Source organism: Sinocyclocheilus anshuiensis, unplaced genomic scaffold, assembly GCF_001515605.1.
Source record: "Sinocyclocheilus anshuiensis isolate Anshui unplaced genomic scaffold, SAMN03320099.WGS_v1.1 scaffold1303, whole genome shotgun sequence".
NCBI lineage: Eukaryota > Metazoa > Chordata > Actinopteri > Cypriniformes > Cyprinidae > Sinocyclocheilus > Sinocyclocheilus anshuiensis.
In genome coordinates, this window is record NW_015537954.1 from 291,905 (window position 1) to 310,803 (window position 18,899).

The window sequence follows — 18,899 nt, forward strand, 5'->3', positions numbered from 1 at the left end:
CACTCACACACACACACACACACACACGCACACACACACACACGAGTGTGAGCAGTGCAGGCCCCTCCCTCAGACTCAGAGCACAGAGAGCATGAAACACGAGGAATTAAACACACAGTCTCTGGAGGACTGAGGAGAAACCTGTGGACATGCGTGTGTGTGTGTGTGTGTGTGTGTGTGTGTGTGTATGGAGCAGTAAATCATAAGAAACATCATCTGTTCATACCTCATTTGAATATCCTCAAGCAGGAAGAGTTTTGCAGGTAAATGACAGCATTTAAGGTTCTTGCATCATTACAGATCATATTTAGTGGGTATTTTTCAAATGAGTGTGAGTGTGTGAGGTGTTCATGTGGCTTCACTCAAAAAAGACCCAAAAGCGCCCGTATCCGCGGTGTTTTCAGCTGTTTTGAACGCATTTAGTGTTTAGTTGTAGTTTTTTGCGTGTGTGTGGAACGTTGAGGAGGGAGGAGTTACATTGTAACAGTTTGTAACGCACTTCATATAGTGATACATTTGACAGGGTTCTATATTTATGACTAATTCGCATATGAAGAATTGTTTAAATTGTGGTTTCCAAGCTTGGAAAACTCATGAATGAAGTCTTGTGAGTGCAATCTAGTTTTAAATTTGCGATAGTTACAAACATTTGCGAAACATACGGGAACCTTGCTTTAGTACATTTGATACAATGTAACATTATATTCAGTACTTTGTATTGAACGTCAAACATTCCAAACATACTGATCTACGTATTGTCCCTCTAACAATAAGTTAGCTACAATCTGTACTGTACATAAACAGACTTGTTTATGAACTGCATAAGGTTTTTTTGTTTCATTCACCAAAAAAAGTTTGTTACTATGGGTTTGGATGCTTAAATGACACTTACAATTTTTAATAAAATTAAACTTGACTTCATACATCTATTAAAATCATGTAAATCCTGACATATCAAGTAATATAATAGTCAGATTTGTATAGAATAATACATTTTAGACATATTTAAAAAAAAAAGTTTTCATATGTGTATTATGTTTTGTATCATATTTCATGCTTAAGGGTTTTATGGCTCATATAGTATGATATAGTGAGAGTATGGAGCTCAAGGAGTAATAAACAGCTCAGTTAATTTCAAAGACCCAAACTGAGCAAAAATATGCAATGTGGTGCTGATGCTGATATTTATATGGCCAAAAATTATAAAAAAAATGTATAGCTTGTAATATAAATCAATGAGATCTTAATAACAGTACAGCAGATACTTACATAAATATCAGTCGTCATTCTATATCTCCAATAATATGTCTTAGTAAGATGATCTTTAAATGCTTAATTTTATGATCAATGCTCTGTAGCTTCAAAACATATTATGCAATGCATTACAGTGCTGATTGAGAGATGCAAAAATAAATGTTTGATCACATTTGATGCTCACATTTCTAAAAAATGATTTATGGATAATCAAGTAAACCTGAGTTGCTTCAGTCCTTGAAATAAGAGATTTGATCACTGATGACACATGATTTGATATTTTATTTTATAATGCAATGACAATGAGTCATTTTAAGTTTTCAGATGCTTTCTAACTGCCCAAATAAATGGCACCAGTTAAAGACGCACCCTCTGTAAAACCACGATGCCATCGCTGACTCGTTCTCGTGATCCTGAAGGTCTGTGTGTTGTGAAAGGGTTTATATTGAGTTTGTCTTCTTGTGCTATCCGTGTGATGATGATGTGGTTCGGTAATTCCGGGCTGGATGGGTGTATGGTGTCATAAACAGATTCATCTGAGCTCCGTATCGACCTTTTCTCTCTCACAGTCGTGTGTAATGCTTTTATGGCTGTGTGCAGATGTGAATGGGGTTTGTCTTCCATTTGTAAATCCTGCAGGACGAACTCTGGTGCTCCGTCAAGAGTGATAAACACCAGAGCAGAAAGCAGAAGCGTACAGTAAACTAAAGGAGGGCCCAGTCGTGTTTATCAGATGCTTAGAGACAATTTCAGAATTTTTTCCCCTTTTTGGATGTTCTGGTTTGACAGTGTGATACTGACTCATGTCTAACGGCTCATGTGGCTTTTAGCATGAATGTTAGACAGTTTTACATGAGGAATCGTTCCCAACATGTTGTTCCAAACCTGTATTATTTTCTTAATGCAAAACAATTTTGCTTCCATAATGTGTTTTTTTTTTCAGACTAGTGGAAAGAAAACATCCAGAATACATATTAAAGTGTTTATTTTATGACACTTTATCACTTTAATATCAAAATACGTATTTTCAAAGGCTATAGGATTTTCTCCTGTATCATTTACACTATTTTTATTCCTATTAAATTTTAACCCTGTTTACCTGTGGTGCTTGCCATGAACCCCATATTATTTTATTTTTAAACAAAACAAGATAACCAGAATGTCCAAACATCTGCATTTTCATATTTTTGTTCACTTTGCAGTGTGTTCTTAAAGGAACAGTTCACCCAAAAATGAACATTTGGAAAAGTGCTCACCCTCAGATCATCCAAGATTAGGATGAGTTTGTTTCTTCATCAGATTTGGAGAAATGTAGCATTGCATCAGTGTCTCAGCAATGGATGCTCTGCAGTGAATGGGTGCCGTCAGAATGAGAGTCCAAACAGCTGATAAAAGCATCACAATAATCCACAAGTAATCCACAGCACTCCAGTCCATCAGTTAACATCTGGAGAAGACAAAAGCTGAAACAAATCCAGCATTCAGACGCTTTTAACAAAAATACGAGTCCATAATCCATAATAACGCTTTAACTGATGGACTGGAGTGCTGTGGATTACTTGTGGATTATTGTGATGTTTTTATCAGCTGTTTGGACTCTCATTCTGACGGCACCCATTCACTGCAGAGACATTTCTCAACAAACTCATCTACATCTTGGATAACCTGAAGGCAAATTTGAATTTTGGGGTCACCTATTCCTTTAATGTCAAACTGTGTTAAATGTCATTCAGGCCTGAGAAACATATCCAAAACAGTGTTTCGACATCAGGCTTTTTGCTCTATGATATAAATGACAGCCATAACTCAGTTCTTGTTCTGAATAACAACCATAGGCTGTTTCTTCTTAAAACGCACCCTTATGTCAGAAGCGATCAGGCGGAGTAAGGGATGTTGCAGTAAACCGATCCCAGCGCTCCGCTCAATAACCTGCATTACCATCTTCTGTCTGCGTGTGGTTCCAGACTGCGGGATGTTCTCGTCGGTGAAGCCATTTGAAGAGCAGCACTTCTCAGCCCTGAGGAAACAGTGCCTGCAGAACAGGACTCTGTTTGAAGACCCCAGCTTTCCCGCTGTGGACCAGTCGCTCTTCTATCATGGAAACCGCATCGGAAAAGTCACCTGGAAGAGGCCGAAGGTAAGAAACAACTGCAGGTTTTAAGATGCAAATTCTACTATCTACTAGTCATTTGTTGCATAATGTGAATCTGTTTGTGTTTAGTTTGTAATCTAGCTTAGTTTCGTCTGAAAATGTCGGTCTGTTTTCCCATTTGTATTAATGAATAAATGTAATTATTTTATAATCCAATTCATTCCATGAATCTGATCATTTAACACATTAAGTTCAGAATTATAGTATGAAAATTGATATTAGTCTATTTTAACTATTCTATTAAATGTATTTTATAATCTTTTTTTTTTTTTTTTTACGAAATTTGATTATTTAATTCTTAAAGTTCAGGACTGAGGTATGAAACTTGATATTGGTCTATTTGACCAATTTTATTTTTAAATAAATAAAATTATTTTATAATCCAATTTATTTAATAAATCTCATAATTTAACACTTAATGTTTAGGGTTAAAGTATGAAACTTGATATTAATCCATTTTCCCTATTGTATTAAATTTGTTTTATAATCACATTTATTTTGATAGTTTAACACTTAACATTCAAAACTGAAGTATGAAACTCGATATTGGTCTATTTTGCCTATTTTATTTTTAAATAAAACTATTTTAAAATCCAATTCATTTTGCAAATCTGATAATTCAACACTTAAATTTCAGGATTACATTTTGAAACTTTATATTGGTCTATTTTCCCTATATTATTATTACATCTAATTATTTTGTAGTCAGATTTATTTAATAAATTTGATCATTTAACACTTAATGTTCAGGATTAAAGTATGTAAGTTGATATTGGTCTTTTCCCCCGATTTTATTATTTATGATTTTATTTATTATATTTATTATCAAGGATCACCCTATTTTATTATTAAATAAATACAATTATTTTATAACCAAATGTATTTAATGAATCTGATACTTATACATGTGAACTATTTTATTATTTTATTTATTTCGTAAATTCGAACATTTAACACGTAACGTTCAGGATTAAAATATAAGCTTTAAAGTATGAGCAAAACAATAGTTAGCAAACAGCACTGATTCATCCAAAGACTTGATAATTAGTGCCCTTTCATAACCATTAATGCACTTGAATCAGTGGAAGGTGGCTGTTTAGACTAAACCCATCTCCTAAATAGCCTGCTCGTTGTCATTAATCATATCTGATCTGTGCGTTTATGAAAGGTGTGGCCGTAGATCTTGTGTTACTTACGCATTTAAACTCATGCCAGATACATGTGTTTACAGTTGAAACAATAACCTCTTCATGCAGTGAATGCTTGATGATATTATATTTAGCCAAAGATTATGATAGTTATTGTTTAGAAATGTGCATGAGGAAAGGTTTGTGTACAGGAATGGTTTCCTGCAGCTGTCATAACTGGAGTCTTGTGTGTGATAAATAAATGTTTTCTTAGCATGTCAATAAACCTGAGCCAGGGTGTCTATAAATAAACCAAAAAATACAAATAAAAACTGATTTCATATGCAATATTCAGTACCCTACCATTCAAAGTCTGACTGAGGTTGGTAATATTTGTAAAAAAAAAAAAGTATCTTCTGCTCACCAAGGCTGCATTTATTTGATCAAAAATACAGTAAAAACAGTTAAATATTATTGCATGTAAAATAATGTTTTCTATGTGAATATCTGTTAAACTGTGATTTATTTCTGTGATGCGCAGCTGTATTTTCAGCATCATTACTCCAGTCTTCAGTGTCACATGATCTTCAGAAATCATTCTAATATACTGATTTGCTGCTCAAGAAACATTTCTGATTATTATCAATGCTGAAAACAGTCGTGCTGCACAATATTTTTGTGGAAACCGTCATATACAATAATACTCTTAATTTTCAGGATTCACAGATGAATAGAAACTTAAAACAGAAATCTTTTGTAACATTATAAACGTCTTTATTGCTGTCTTTATTTTGATTGACCCGTGTATTTTAAACAGTAGTGTATATTATCAAGTCACACTGAATATGATTGCATGAAATATTAGCATCGTTAAACAGCTTGTGTGACAAGTCCTCGGAAATTCATGAATAGGCACAATTTAAGCGCAAGCCTTTAGAGCAGAAGGTATTAAAATAATGAAAAAACTTAAATTTAATCTAATTTCATGAGATGTACTGTATGAAATGTGTGTTTTCTCCTCTTCTTTCTGATTTCAGCAGCATTTAGCTGAAGCTCATTACACAAAAGCAACCCTAAAACATCTGTGTCATTTAAAACTGAATCCAGTCCATTAAAGGCTTTTTGGCAGTCCATTTAGTTAAATATGCCTGAGGTTTTAAGTAATCCTTGAATGGATTGTCAGTGTTAGACAAGCTTAAAGCTTGCTGATGTAACCGTGTTTGCACAATGATTTTCATCTGTAGATTGTTTGGTTTTGATTGTCTGCCTGTTTTATCATCCGGCAGGTTTGGTCACTCAGTAAAGTAACAGCACAAACTCACAGTCTTTGAGAAACACGAGCATTAGAGTAGTAAACACCATTTAGCAGGTCACACAGAGCAGCGTTGCATTGCTTCATGTATTCAGGACACTCCCTGTTTCTCCGTGCATCATGAATGACGGACTTCTGTTCAGGCATGTGAGTGCAATGTCGTTGAACAAGTGCAATGCAATCTTCCGCCCACCAGAAACCTCCTGTTTGCTGAAGCAGAAGTCTGTTTAGTTCAACAGGTGGCACATCAGGCCTTCACTCGTGAAGCAACTCTTCCTCACTGCAGCTGTTGATTTCTTCAGCATCTGAAATAATGCTAGAGAGGTTGTGTGCAAAGGAGAAGTGCTCACTAACACAGATTTAGACAGATTTGTGAACAATATTTGAGAGAAATAGGCCTTTTGTGTACATAGAAAAAGTCTTAGATCTTTGAGTTCAGCTCATGAAAAATGGGGGCAAAAACAAAAGTGTTGCGTTTATAATTTTGTTCAGTGTATATATATATAATATTACACAAAATAAATAAAATATTACAATTGTAAAAAAAACTATTTCACTGTAAAATAAAATTAAGTATCATTGATTAATGAAAATATAGTGGTTTCTTGTATTGTAGTACAATAACAATATATGAATATTTATGTTTATTATTATATTATTAGTATTAAATATTAAGTAAAATATAAAATTACTCTTGTAATAAAACATTTGACAGTTTATTACAGTGAAATAGTTTTATTACAATGGTAATATTTTATATTTTGATTTAACATTTGTATATAATAATAATAATCATCATCATAATTTATATTATAATACAATATATTAATATGATGTTATATTATTGTTATTACTGCATAAAAATATTGATCAAATATAAAATATTACCATTGCAATAAAACTATTTCACTGGAAAATTTGACCAGGCTGTAAGAATGAATGCATATAAAAACAAGTCAGCTGTTAACAATTTTAATGCTCGTTGACTTTAATATTGAGATGCTCACCAATTCAATTCTGTTTTTTTGTTTTTGTTTGAATATCTAGAATTTCATGTTGACTTTTAACCAGAAAAACCAGCTTCCCTGTGTTTGCACATGCAGTTCATGAGAAAACTAAACTAATCTTTTAAAGGCTTATTAAATGAACATTAAGCAGTCGTTGACAGCGGACAATCACACGGCCCTGCGCTTCTGTAACTGGCTCTTTGTCTGTCTGTATGACAGGAGCTGTGTGAAGACCCGCACTTGTTTGTGAACGGGATCAGCGCTCATGACCTGCACCAGGGGCAGCTGGGAAACTGCTGGTTTGTGGCGGCCTGCTCCAGTCTGGCCTCCAGAGAAGCTCTGTGGCAGAAGGTGAGTTCATGCCATTAGTGCTTAGTTACCATGATAACTTATACCTAGTTACCACTCTTTGTAACACTTGTAACTTGTCTTGTTTTATGAGATGCTGTAAAAAACAGTATAAAAAATTAGAGCATGTGAGCAACGCCAAAGTCATTTCCCAGGAAATGCATGAGCTGATAAAATGTGCATCTTAAATGCAATGTGAGTTGCTTTGGATAAAAAAATATCCAAATATTCTGGATATTCTGCCAAATGCATATACGCTACTGGTTGAAAGTTTGGAAAGGATCATGCGACTCTGAAGACCAGCTGCTGAAAATTCAGTTTTGCATCACAGGAATAAATTGCATTTTAGAATATATTACAATAGACAACAGTTATTTTAAATTGTAATAATATTTCAGATTTTTACTGTAATTTTAATTTTAAAAAAGCAGCGTTGGAGAGCAGAAGAGACTGCGTTCAAACACAAACAATCATAATTATTCTAAACTTTTGACCATTCAATTCAAAATTTAAAACAAATACATTTTAATTAAAATAATAGCTCAAACAGAGCTCAGGAACTCTTGGTGAATTTTAATTTCTTATTTTGATGCCAGTGATGGCTAATGCTAATTAACCACCTTCACTGGAACTAAAATAACTAATTATGTTATTTTGTCTGAAACACTGATTATTTACTATAAGACGTTTTTAAGAAAAAATACTAGGCCTATTAATCTTCTATATTGATTTCTATTTATAAAAATGCAGCTGTAACTCAAAAACAGTTTTTTGTTTCGTTTGTAGTCCACATTTAATTTTTAAATAAATTTTTTTTTTTAAATATTTAAAACAAATACATTTAAATTAAAACAATATAGCACAGGCAGAACGCAAGAACCCTTGATGAATCTTTTATTTTAATTTCTTGTTATGATGACAGTGATGTCTAATGCCAGTTAACCACCTAAAATAACTTATTTTTTGAGCAATGTGTTTTTATCCACCTTATTTTTCGCGGTCATTGGTCAATTTAATGTGTCTGGCTTCCGGTCTCATCCGCAACCAGTGATTTTTAAGCTGTTTAAAACCTCTCGTTTTGCTGCTTGAGAATGCAAACTGGTGTGTCTTACCATATTATTTTTATGCATTATCTTAATTATGAACACACTGGTTTGTTTGTAATGCAAACAGTTTTGACATTTACTGCACATCGTTATTCTTCTCGTTATTTCCCTACAGCGGCTAATGAACCAGAAGTCTTGCCCATAGGCTTACTTCTGCGTTGAAGAATAAAGTGGATATTTGTTAGAAATATTTCTATTTTTATTAAATTGCAAGGTGTCTACAGTTTTTTTTCTTTGCAAAAAATATATTTTTTGTTTAAAAAGCATTACAAAATTATTTACAAGTATTTTCTTTACAAAACACATTGCTGGTTGGTTTGTAGTTTCATTTTATTTTTAGTTGGATCATTTTTCTAATATTTCTATTTGACTTTATTTTTTCAATTTTAATGTAAGTATTTTATTAGTTTTTAATATTCTGATTCAATTTTAATGCATTTTAATTTCAGCTTTAGATTTAGTATTATTATTAGTTTTTCTATTTCTCTATGTGTCTTTTAATTGATTTGTTTTTCAGTTTTAGTTTTAGTCTTTTTCGTAGTACTTGAATGAAAATAGGAATATTGCCTTGGGGAGAGTTTTTTTTTTTTTCAAAATCTTTATTTTATTTCAGCTTTGTATTATTTCGCCAAAGCAATTTTTTATTAGTTTTAGTGTGAGTTTTAGTTAATAATAACAGCATAATGTTTCCAAAACAATCACAAGCCATTTTTGCGATATTGACAAAACATCGGACACAGTGTGAAATACACAAATAGTTTTCTAACAAATAAATAATGTGTTATTTTTCATGAAATCTCAACCTCTGCTGAGTGTTTGATTGCTATTGTTTATACAGCGGTCCAGTGAGCTCATAATTTCACACAGAACGTGATGTTTCCTCATTACAGCTGCACTGTAATCCTTCCAGAGAGAGCCTTGGGATGTGCTTACCGAGCAAATGCTGCGTTATTAGGACGAGTCTTGTTTCGAGAGAATCAGATGTGACTAATTAGAGACTTGGGGTTATCACATGTTCATTTGTGTCCACACACGACGTGCAATTGTGGGCAAACATGGCCTCCCACGAGACGTTTCCCTGTGTAACACATTTCCAGATCCGAGTGCATGGAAAGAGTTTTTTTAATGCACTTCCGTTCACTCGTGAGCTTACAGTCGCTCCACATAACTCTCATTAAAGCACCTGTCGCTGTCACACCGCTGTACACTCATCTCCCTCCTGAGGTCTAATTACTGTCCTGTAACGCATCCCCCTGAAGACACACACTCGCATAGTGAGACAGCATTTAACCGTGCTAACGCTGGTCTTAAAAGTAGGGTGCAAACTTATGTTGCCATTCAAGACCTCATTTTGGCCATTTTGTTAAGGCAGCATCACATCTTAATAGAGAAGACAATCCCAGAATGCATTGCAACAAGCTCTGTGAAAAAAGAAATTTAATTAAATTGTTTCTTAAAGCCGCCTTTGCATTATAAAGGGTATATCATGCATTATAATTATTCATAACATGCATTGTAATACATTATATCTTGTTAATGCATTATATCTTGTTAAAATGCATAGTGTAACAATGAATTGAAAAGTGTTATAATGTAGTAACTGTGGTTACAATTATTCATGAGACTGTACAATGCATTATAAGGTGCATTGCAAGGCATAACTAATGCATTAAAACAACTTATACATAAAGGCAAGTAAAGTGTTGTTTTATGTTGTTTTTATTCGTTATTAGGAATTAGCTTTTATAAATGAATTAGCTTTTAATTGTGGGGTAACCCTTATTCACAGTGACCTTGTTATACATGTTATGCATGTACTTGCTAAATAACAATAAACTATGCATAATTACATGCAACTAAATCAAGCCCTAATCCTAACCCTAGCCTGAAATTAAGTACATTTAATTAATTGATATATTACTCAGTACTTGTTTGTATGATTACACTTTAAATTACCCAAATTAACCCGTAGAATTATACCTGAAACTGAAGTGTAACTAATTTTTGCTTAAGCTTTAGTAATTTTGTGCGTTTGCGTGTTTGTAAATATGACTATTTAAGTTTGTTTAATTATTTTTTTATATCCTGTTACTAAATAAAAAATGTTTCAACTTAAAGGCACATTTTTCTAAATTTTCATGTAATATTTATATTTCCTTTATTTAAAAAAAAATATAGTATATTTAGTATATTTATATGTAGTATATTTAATATAGTATATATAATAGTCTCAGTCAACGATTAAAAAAAAACAAACTTTTCAATACTGTATGATATATTAAATAATAGTCTGTGTTGCAGCATAGGGCAACTTTTTTTGTAGTATTTTTTTTTTGATTATTTAAATATGCATCTGATTGATAATACTGCTAAATTGCTTTATTTACATTTATTTACAATTTAAAACTTGTTTTTTATTTTCAATAGATTGTCGTGCAGTTTAGGCTATATACTGTACATAGATATAGTAAATAATATATAATATAAAAATACATTTTCAATGTAATATCTTTTATTTTTTGTCTGATCATTAACAAGTTTATTTACTTAAAAAACTTTTCAGTACTGCATGAAATATCCATAAAACTGTGTAACTGCTTGCTGTGTTGACAAGCTGAAATGTAATGTAAGTACTTCATTTTATTATTTAACGCAAAAATAATTATTTAAAAAGATCAATCGAAGTAAAAATGATCTATTTTAACCATCATTTGAGTTATAGACATTCGTACCTGGGCGAAAAAGTTTTCATAGATAATGTGAGAAATTTACGTATGCATACAGTATATTTGCATCATTTGAATGTGCCTGTCATTGTCTGTTTAGCTGACGTTTCATAGCACACAGAGAACATTTTGATAGTTTTATGTGTCAGAATTGTTCTTTTGAGTTGATTCTTTGAATGAACTTGCTCACAAACTGAACTGAATCAGTTAGAGTGATTCTTTAACAGCTTGTATGTCTCATACAACTAATACAACCACATATGTCACCAGAAGTATAATGGAAACACTCGATGACGCAAACAAACTGATGAATTGGCTTTTTGAATCAGTTCATTGAAACAAACTGTTGGAAAGAATCAGTGAGTCAGATTTCCCAGAACTAATGCGTGGCGTTTGCTCAAAAGCTGGGCGCTTCGATTGATTCCCGATATCGATCCGGACGTGTTGTGGTTCGAGACTCTTGACCTTCCAGTGCTCAAGAACGAAGCATTCACATACAGCAACTAAAAGAGTTTATTCATCCGTCTAGAAGCATCAAAACTGCATTGGATCACATGTGCACCAACAAAACGCATGCACTTACAGTCTTTCTAAAGAGTTGCTTTAAGATAAGAAACCAAACTAAGTGAAGCTAAGTTTTTATGATCGATCTGTGAAAATAAAAAGGTTTTTAACCAGCACAGAGAACATCTAAGCTGTCTAGGTTTTTAGGATACGATTCTTGGAGAGATTTGATCTCTTAATGGTTTTTGTGGAAGGTCAAAGAGCAGGAGATCTTCTCTTTGGTCGCTCCCTCCTTGAAAGCGAACAGAAAGTACATGACTTTGCGCACCTTGGCCAGCTCCGCGATCCTCTCTCCGAACTCCTGAATATCCGCCTCCAGACACTTGATGGGCGAGTCCTCGGGATCCCCGGCGTTCCTCCAGAACTGGCCGATGGGCTCCAGCAGCTGTCTGGTCATCAGGTTGGTCAGATCGGGCGTCCAGAGCTGGCAGATGCCGGTGACGGTGAAGCGTCCGGTTCCTCGCAGGCTGGTGTTCCAGCGGAGGAAGCTCAGGTCCTGTTGGCTGAAGTCCAGCCGGTAGACGGACTCGTGTGGCAGCAGAAGCCGCTCTCCGTCCTGCCGCTTCTGACCCTTCTGCTGCAGCGACTGCACCCTCAGACGCATCACCTCCGCCAGCTGCAGGTCCTCAGCGAAGCTCAGCTCTGTTTCTGAACCCATGAGCGGATCGTCTCGGTGCGCTTGTGCTCTGTGTGCGACTGAATAAACTCTCTCCTCTCTCAGACTTCATTTTCCATGCCGCCGCTCCACCCGCCTCTGTGGCCCCACGGGGCAAAAAGCCTGGTTAGTTGGGGACTTTATTGTTTCTGCCACACAGGCTCTGAGCCTCTGGATGAGTTTTGGGAGCAGGAGGAGGAGCGAACCAACCGGAGATTCACTGCTAGTGTTTGACGTGTTGCAGCACTAGGCAACAGATGCTTACTGCTGCAAAACAAGCAAACAAAAAAAAAACTTTGAATTTTTGGTAGGGATTTGTTTTATTTTTTTTATGTAAATATGCATCTGATTGACAATACTGCTTTTATTTAATTTATTTAATTTTATTTAATTTAATTGTATTTAATTTTATTTAATTGTATTTAATTTAATTTCATTTAATTTCATTTTATTTTATTTTATCTAATCTAATCTAATCTAATCTAATGTAATCTTATTTTATTTTATTTAATTTTATGCTCACATTCCCTTTACCAAATGCCTATGGACATTTTACATAATTTATTTATTATTACTTTATTATTACTTAGTTTATTTATTATTATTATTGCTGTTGTCCTATTATTATTATATATAGTTTTTGTCTGATTATTTTTTTATTACATTTTCATGCAGTAAACATCCAACTATAGTATAAAATAAAAAATAAATAAATATTGCAATTAAATTTTTCAGTGTAAATGCAGTGCAACAAATGCCTCTTATGATTTATATATTCTTTACTTAGTTTATTATTATTATTATCCTATTATTATTATTATATATAGTTTTTGTCTGATTATTTTTATTACATTGTCATGCAGTAAACATCCAAATATAGTATAAAATAAATAAATATCGCAATTTAATTTTTCAGTGTAAATACAGTGCAACAAATGCCTCTATGATTTATATATTCTTTACTTAGTGTATTAGTATTATTATTTAGAGTTTATAGCATTAAAGTATTCTGAATTGAATGTTAAAATGTGCTTAACTCATGAAAATGTCCTTAAAATCGGTGTTGTTATTGTTAAGTAAAAGTAAAACTAATGTTATTGAAATAAAGTTGAAACAAAATATAAATATTAGATGGGAAAACTTAAAGGAAAATTAGAAATACTGCATTGGCAAGTAACTAGTACAAGTCAAGTACTAAAATGACTAAAACAAAAATTAAAATAAAATACTAAGATAATTATATTTAATAGTAAAATAGCATTGCTTTAAATAAGGTTAATTTATGCAAAACAATTATTTCATCAGAAATTAGTTTCCGATTTTCTTTTTTCTTTTTATGTTTTTCTATGCATGTTCTTGAGCTTTCACTGTATGAAGCTCTTATAATTCCATGTTTTTAAGGTTTTTATTCACCGTTTTTTCCATAGGTCTGTCAGTGTGCGTTTAGTTGCCTCCAGATATAAAAAGCAGTATTTCGTCTGTTCACAGGTTATCCCAGATTGGAAGGACCAGGAATGGGACAAGCAGAAGCCGGAGAGCTATGCTGGGATTTTTCACTTTCGGTTCTGGCGTTTTGGAGAATGGGTGGATGTTGTTATTGATGACCGACTGCCAACCGCAAACGGGACGCTCATCTACTGCCACTCTAACGACAGTAACGAGTTCTGGAGTGCACTGGTGGAGAAAGCCTATGCCAAGTAATTACCACAACCAATAGAAACAGAATAAATACAGGTGTGCACATATTTAAAGGGGTCATAGGATGCTACATGCACTTTTACAAGTTGTTTGAACTGAAATGTGTGTTGGCAGTGTGTGTACACAACCACCCTACAATGATAAAAATCCAACCAGTGGTTTTTTATTAATCTACTAAAATCTTTCCCCTTTCTCAAATCGAGCCGATCTCAGATGCCTGTCTGTGTGACGTCACACAGACAGGCCCCTCCCACGATAGTTTGATTGACAGTAGCGTTTCAGCACAGACTGGACTGGCGTATTAGCTCTGCCCCTGAGTGAGCTGTCATCAGTCCGCCATTGTTTCACCGCCAGAGCAGATGTAGACAAGAATGACTCCTAAGCGATTGAGGTGTTCTGTTGTTGGATGTAATAATGAACATAGCAGTCGTCGTTTACTCCCAACATCTGAGCCGCTGAACTCGCAGTGGATTATGTTTGTTTCTGAAGGGAATGCGCCCCTGATCTACATAAATACGTCTATGTTCGCACGAATCATTCGTGATCCAGCTTCACCTACAGAAGTGTGTAAGGTTTTGTAATGAAAACGAATCTTTGCAAACATATCAACTTGTGGAAAATGGGCAACCTATGACCCCTTTAATATAATATAGTATATTATTATGTAGTATATTTATTTATTTTAAAGAATCAAAATTGACAGTAAAGACATTTGTATATTATATGTAAAATGATTTCTGTAAAAAAGATTGCTATTTCAAATAAATGTTCTATTTATCAAAGAATCTTGAGGAAAAAAACAATATCATAGTTTACACAAAAATATTAAGCTGCAGAAATTGTTTTCATCATTGATAATAATAATAGTAGTAGTAATAATAATAAAAGTTTCTTGACACCAAGAAACCAAATCGGCGTAATATGTTACGTTATATGTATTTTTTCCAACATCCATAATAATAAGAATAAGACTACTTAAAAAAAAAAATTACAAATCTATTTTTAAATACAAATTAATGAGAAGCATTTCTTTCATTTACATTTAAAATGTAAACATTTATTACAGCACCAAATTCAGTGATAATAAGAATACGCCAACTTAAAAAAAAAAATCTAAATCTGTATTTTAAATACAAAGTCATGAGACAATTCATATATATATATATTAAATATTATTTTTTAATATAATGTTTAGGTTCACTAATTTCACTTTAATGCCAAAGAAAAGGTTACTATCAGTTAAAAATATGTATGTAAATATATAAGATATTAGTGCTGTCAAACGATTAATCGCATCCAAAATAAAAGTTTTTATTTACAAAATATGTGTATGTACTGTGTATATTTATTATGCGATTAATCACGATTAATCGTTTGACAGCACTATAAAATATATTTACAAATTCATGAAAGAAATCAGATGTGCTCCATCTGTGTTTTCATATTAGTGCTGTCAAACGATTAATAAAAGTTTTTGTTTGCATAGTATATGTGTGTGTTCTGTGTTATATGTATTATGCATATATAAATACACACACATGCATGTATATATTTTGAAAATATTTACATGTATTGTGTATATTTAATATATAAACATAACCTATTTTTCTGAAATATATCCATGCATGTGTGTGTATTTATATATGCATAATAAATATACACAGTACACACACATATATTATGTAAACAATAACTTTTATTTTGGATGCGATTAATCGTTTGACAGCACTAATTCATATATTTATTTTAATATGTATAATATGAACATGCATGAATGAACTGCTTCATTCCTCTGTGTACGTCATTTATCAGGTTATGTGGATGTTATGAGGCTTTGGATGGCGGGAACACGGCGGACGCTCTTGTGGATTTCACTGGTGGAGTGTCTGAGCCCATGGATCTGCTGGAGGGGAAGATCATCCAGGAGGAGGAGGCCAGAAATCAGCTGTTCGAGCGCGTGCTGAAGGTCCACAGCAGAGGAGGCCTGATCAGCTGCTCCATCAGAGTGAGCCTCATGCATCTGTGAGCCTGGAACACAAAACCAGTCTTAAAGTCCACATGAAATCAAAATTCAAGTTCCCCTTCAGGAACTCGAGCTGCGTCGAAGTCGCTTTGGGAACGCCCTTGCGTGACCTAATTTAACATTTTTATGATTTAATTAATTATAGCTTAAACTCATGAACCCCCTGCAGTTTCTTTACAAATCCCAGTTTGGGAAACCTTGACATTAATATAGTGTTTAATGCACTTTATGTTGTTAATAACAATAAATGGAATATATTTTCTTATAAAACGGAGAGTTCCGGTCCTTGATTCTGATTGGCTGAGCCACATTCGAAGCTGTTGTAAATTACTCTACAAAGTAACATAAATCTTTGTTTACGTTTGTGTGTTGCTCGGCAACCACTTTGTAGCAACCACAACTGTTTCTGAGGAACTACATTGTTTGGTGGAAGAATACTGTTTTTATTAATATCGTTACACTTTATTTGCTCTGTTTTATTTTGTGAAACCTTACTACGTATATGGAATAACCGTTTTATAAAAGCAATAATCCCCGTGAAGCCGTGGTTTACAGTGAATTTATAACAGCTTCGCGTCGTGCCTAACAACGCCCCTTTGATGTTATAAATTCACTGTAAACCATGGCTTCACGGGGCTTGTTGCTTTATTAGTCTGTTTTTTTTTTAATATCAATATGGTACATGATTATCCTATTTAAATCAGTGCAATAAACGAGATGGGTCAAAAGTAATCTAAAAGTAATCTGATTACGTTACCTAAAATGTGCAATGTAAGGGATTACGTTACTAACTACAATTTTTGTCGTGTAATTTGGAATCAGTGAATGATTTTTAATTTGTAAGTAGTCTACCCAGCTCTGGTCACGTCCCAGCCTCACGTTTTCATATTTGGATTATTTTCCCTAGGCCACGAGTCAGGCGGACATGGAAGCCCGTTTAGACTGCGGCCTGGTCAAAGGTCACGCGTATGCGGTGACTGATGTGCGTAAAGTGCGTCTGGGCACCGGCCTGCTGGCGTTCTTCAAATCAGAGAAGCTCTCCATGATCCGCATGAGGAACCCTTGGGGTCAGAGAGAGTGGAACGGAGCGTGGAGCGACAGGTTTGTGAACATCTGGAAGCTGTTGAGCGTTACTGTCGAGTGTGTGGTTTGTAAAGGAGACAACATTTGTGACCCTGGAGCACAAAACCAGTTATAAGTAGCACGGGTATATTTGTAGTAGTGCTGTCAAACGATTAATCGCATCCAAAATAAAAGTTTTTGTTTACATAATACATGTGTGTGTATTCGTACTCAAAATTTGTACTCAAAAATTGACCCTAATGACCGTTTTTGTGGTCCTGGGGCCCATTTGTGCATGATGCTCCTACATAGGTTTGCAGTGTTGTTATTTATTGCACTGTTTGTGCAATGAAAGAAAACTTGGCCTTATTTTACACTGAAGTTTTCCCCAGCCTTTCTCTGATGTAAATAGTTTGATTTAGGGCACAGAAGCACTTCAAGTTATCATGTAAACAACTTTCTCAATTGCTGGACAACATTCGCCTAATGTTAACAATTCCAGTGAATGTGCTAAACAGTTGGGAAGAGAAATGATTGCGAGCTAAATATGCTTCATAAAAAAAAGGATTAAAGTATAAAGGTCAATGTGCATGATGTATGACTCACTCCTGTGAAAAACAGATGCTATGGAAAAAACAGGAAATGTCAAGGCTGTGCGAACACAGCAATGCTTTGTTTCAAACCACAGATTGTGACTTTTAAATGCTGAATGTATTTTTGTGGTCATACTGCCACCTACTGGAGGACAAACTCAACATCAAGGCTCATATTTCAGCATCATGCAGTACATAATTTTTTTGCATGCTTTGCCTGTTATCTTTGAGATTATAGTCATGTTCACATTGCAGGGTTTTAAGAGTGAAACACACTTTTAAATGTTTGAGGAAATGCCCCAAATCAGGGTTTTTCAACCAAAGAGCACTTGTTGAGTAGAGACCTTATAATTACATGCAAATAATATATTTTTAATTGACATATTTTTATTATGCTAATGTGGCAAATTAATTAAAATAATCAGTATTGATGTGCAGGGTTATGAAGCATTTGAATTGTACTAAATGCGTTAGAATTTGGGTGGGACAATTATATACAGGTATTTTAATGAATTTTATCGTTGGTTGAAGGTAACTTAATTGTTGCTTTTTTAATATTGTATTGTTCTTTATTGTATATTTATTGTATTTTCCTTTCTATTTTTCTTTTTTTCATTACTTTCTTTTTTATGCTATTATTATTTATTCTTTCTGGTTTATACTTTACTGTATATTTTATATTTTTATGTAATTTGTATCATCCTAGTAAGTTATGTTTGTTCCCCTTCTACCCTGTCATTCTCGTGAGGAGTAAACAAAGTAAGAATTTCATTGTAATAGTACATATGACAATAAAGCTCTTGAATCTTATTGCATTTTTTCAAATGTTAAAAATATTTGTAAAATATTTAAAATATATATATATAATTTTTTTTGTTATTAAATTAATGTGAGATCAAAGAGTAAGTGGTGTTAGATGCATTTTCAGTTACCAGAGTCATTGGTAAAATATGAAGGCATTTTGGTTTATATACAGTGCCCTCCATAAGTATTGGGACAGTAAAGACTAAATTGTTATGTTTGCTGTGGAGTCCAGAAATCTGTAAATATGATTAAAAGATGAATATGAGACAAAACTACAGAATGTTACATTTTATTATTGGGTGTTTCTACAAACATGGATTTATTACCAAATAAAAAGGACAGCACTTTTAGAGTGTTGGAGGGCACTGTGTATGTATATGTGTGTAATATATAATACATGTGTGTCTGTGTCTGTCTGTGTTTGTGTGTGTGTGTGTGTGTGTGTGTGTGTGTGTGTGTGTGTGTGTG

At 33.7% G+C, this 18,899-nt stretch overlaps 1 protein-coding gene across 1 annotated transcript in view; it reads left to right on the forward strand.

The window, feature by feature from the left end:
• The first annotated feature begins 105 nt into the window (after positions 1–105).
• The window catches only part of LOC107665347 (calpain-5-like), a 29,515-nt gene continuing 10,721 nt past the window's right edge, over positions 106–18,899 (forward strand). The window contains exons 1-6 of the mRNA XM_016456187.1: positions 106–263; positions 3,219–3,391; positions 7,072–7,203; positions 13,740–13,948; positions 15,762–15,954; positions 16,880–17,073. Coding sequence (XP_016311673.1) covers positions 3,227–3,391; positions 7,072–7,203; positions 13,740–13,948; positions 15,762–15,954; positions 16,880–17,073 — 893 coding nt within the window. The 5' untranslated portion in view covers positions 106–263; positions 3,219–3,226. The remainder of the gene's footprint in view (positions 264–3,218; positions 3,392–7,071; positions 7,204–13,739; positions 13,949–15,761; positions 15,955–16,879; positions 17,074–18,899) is intronic.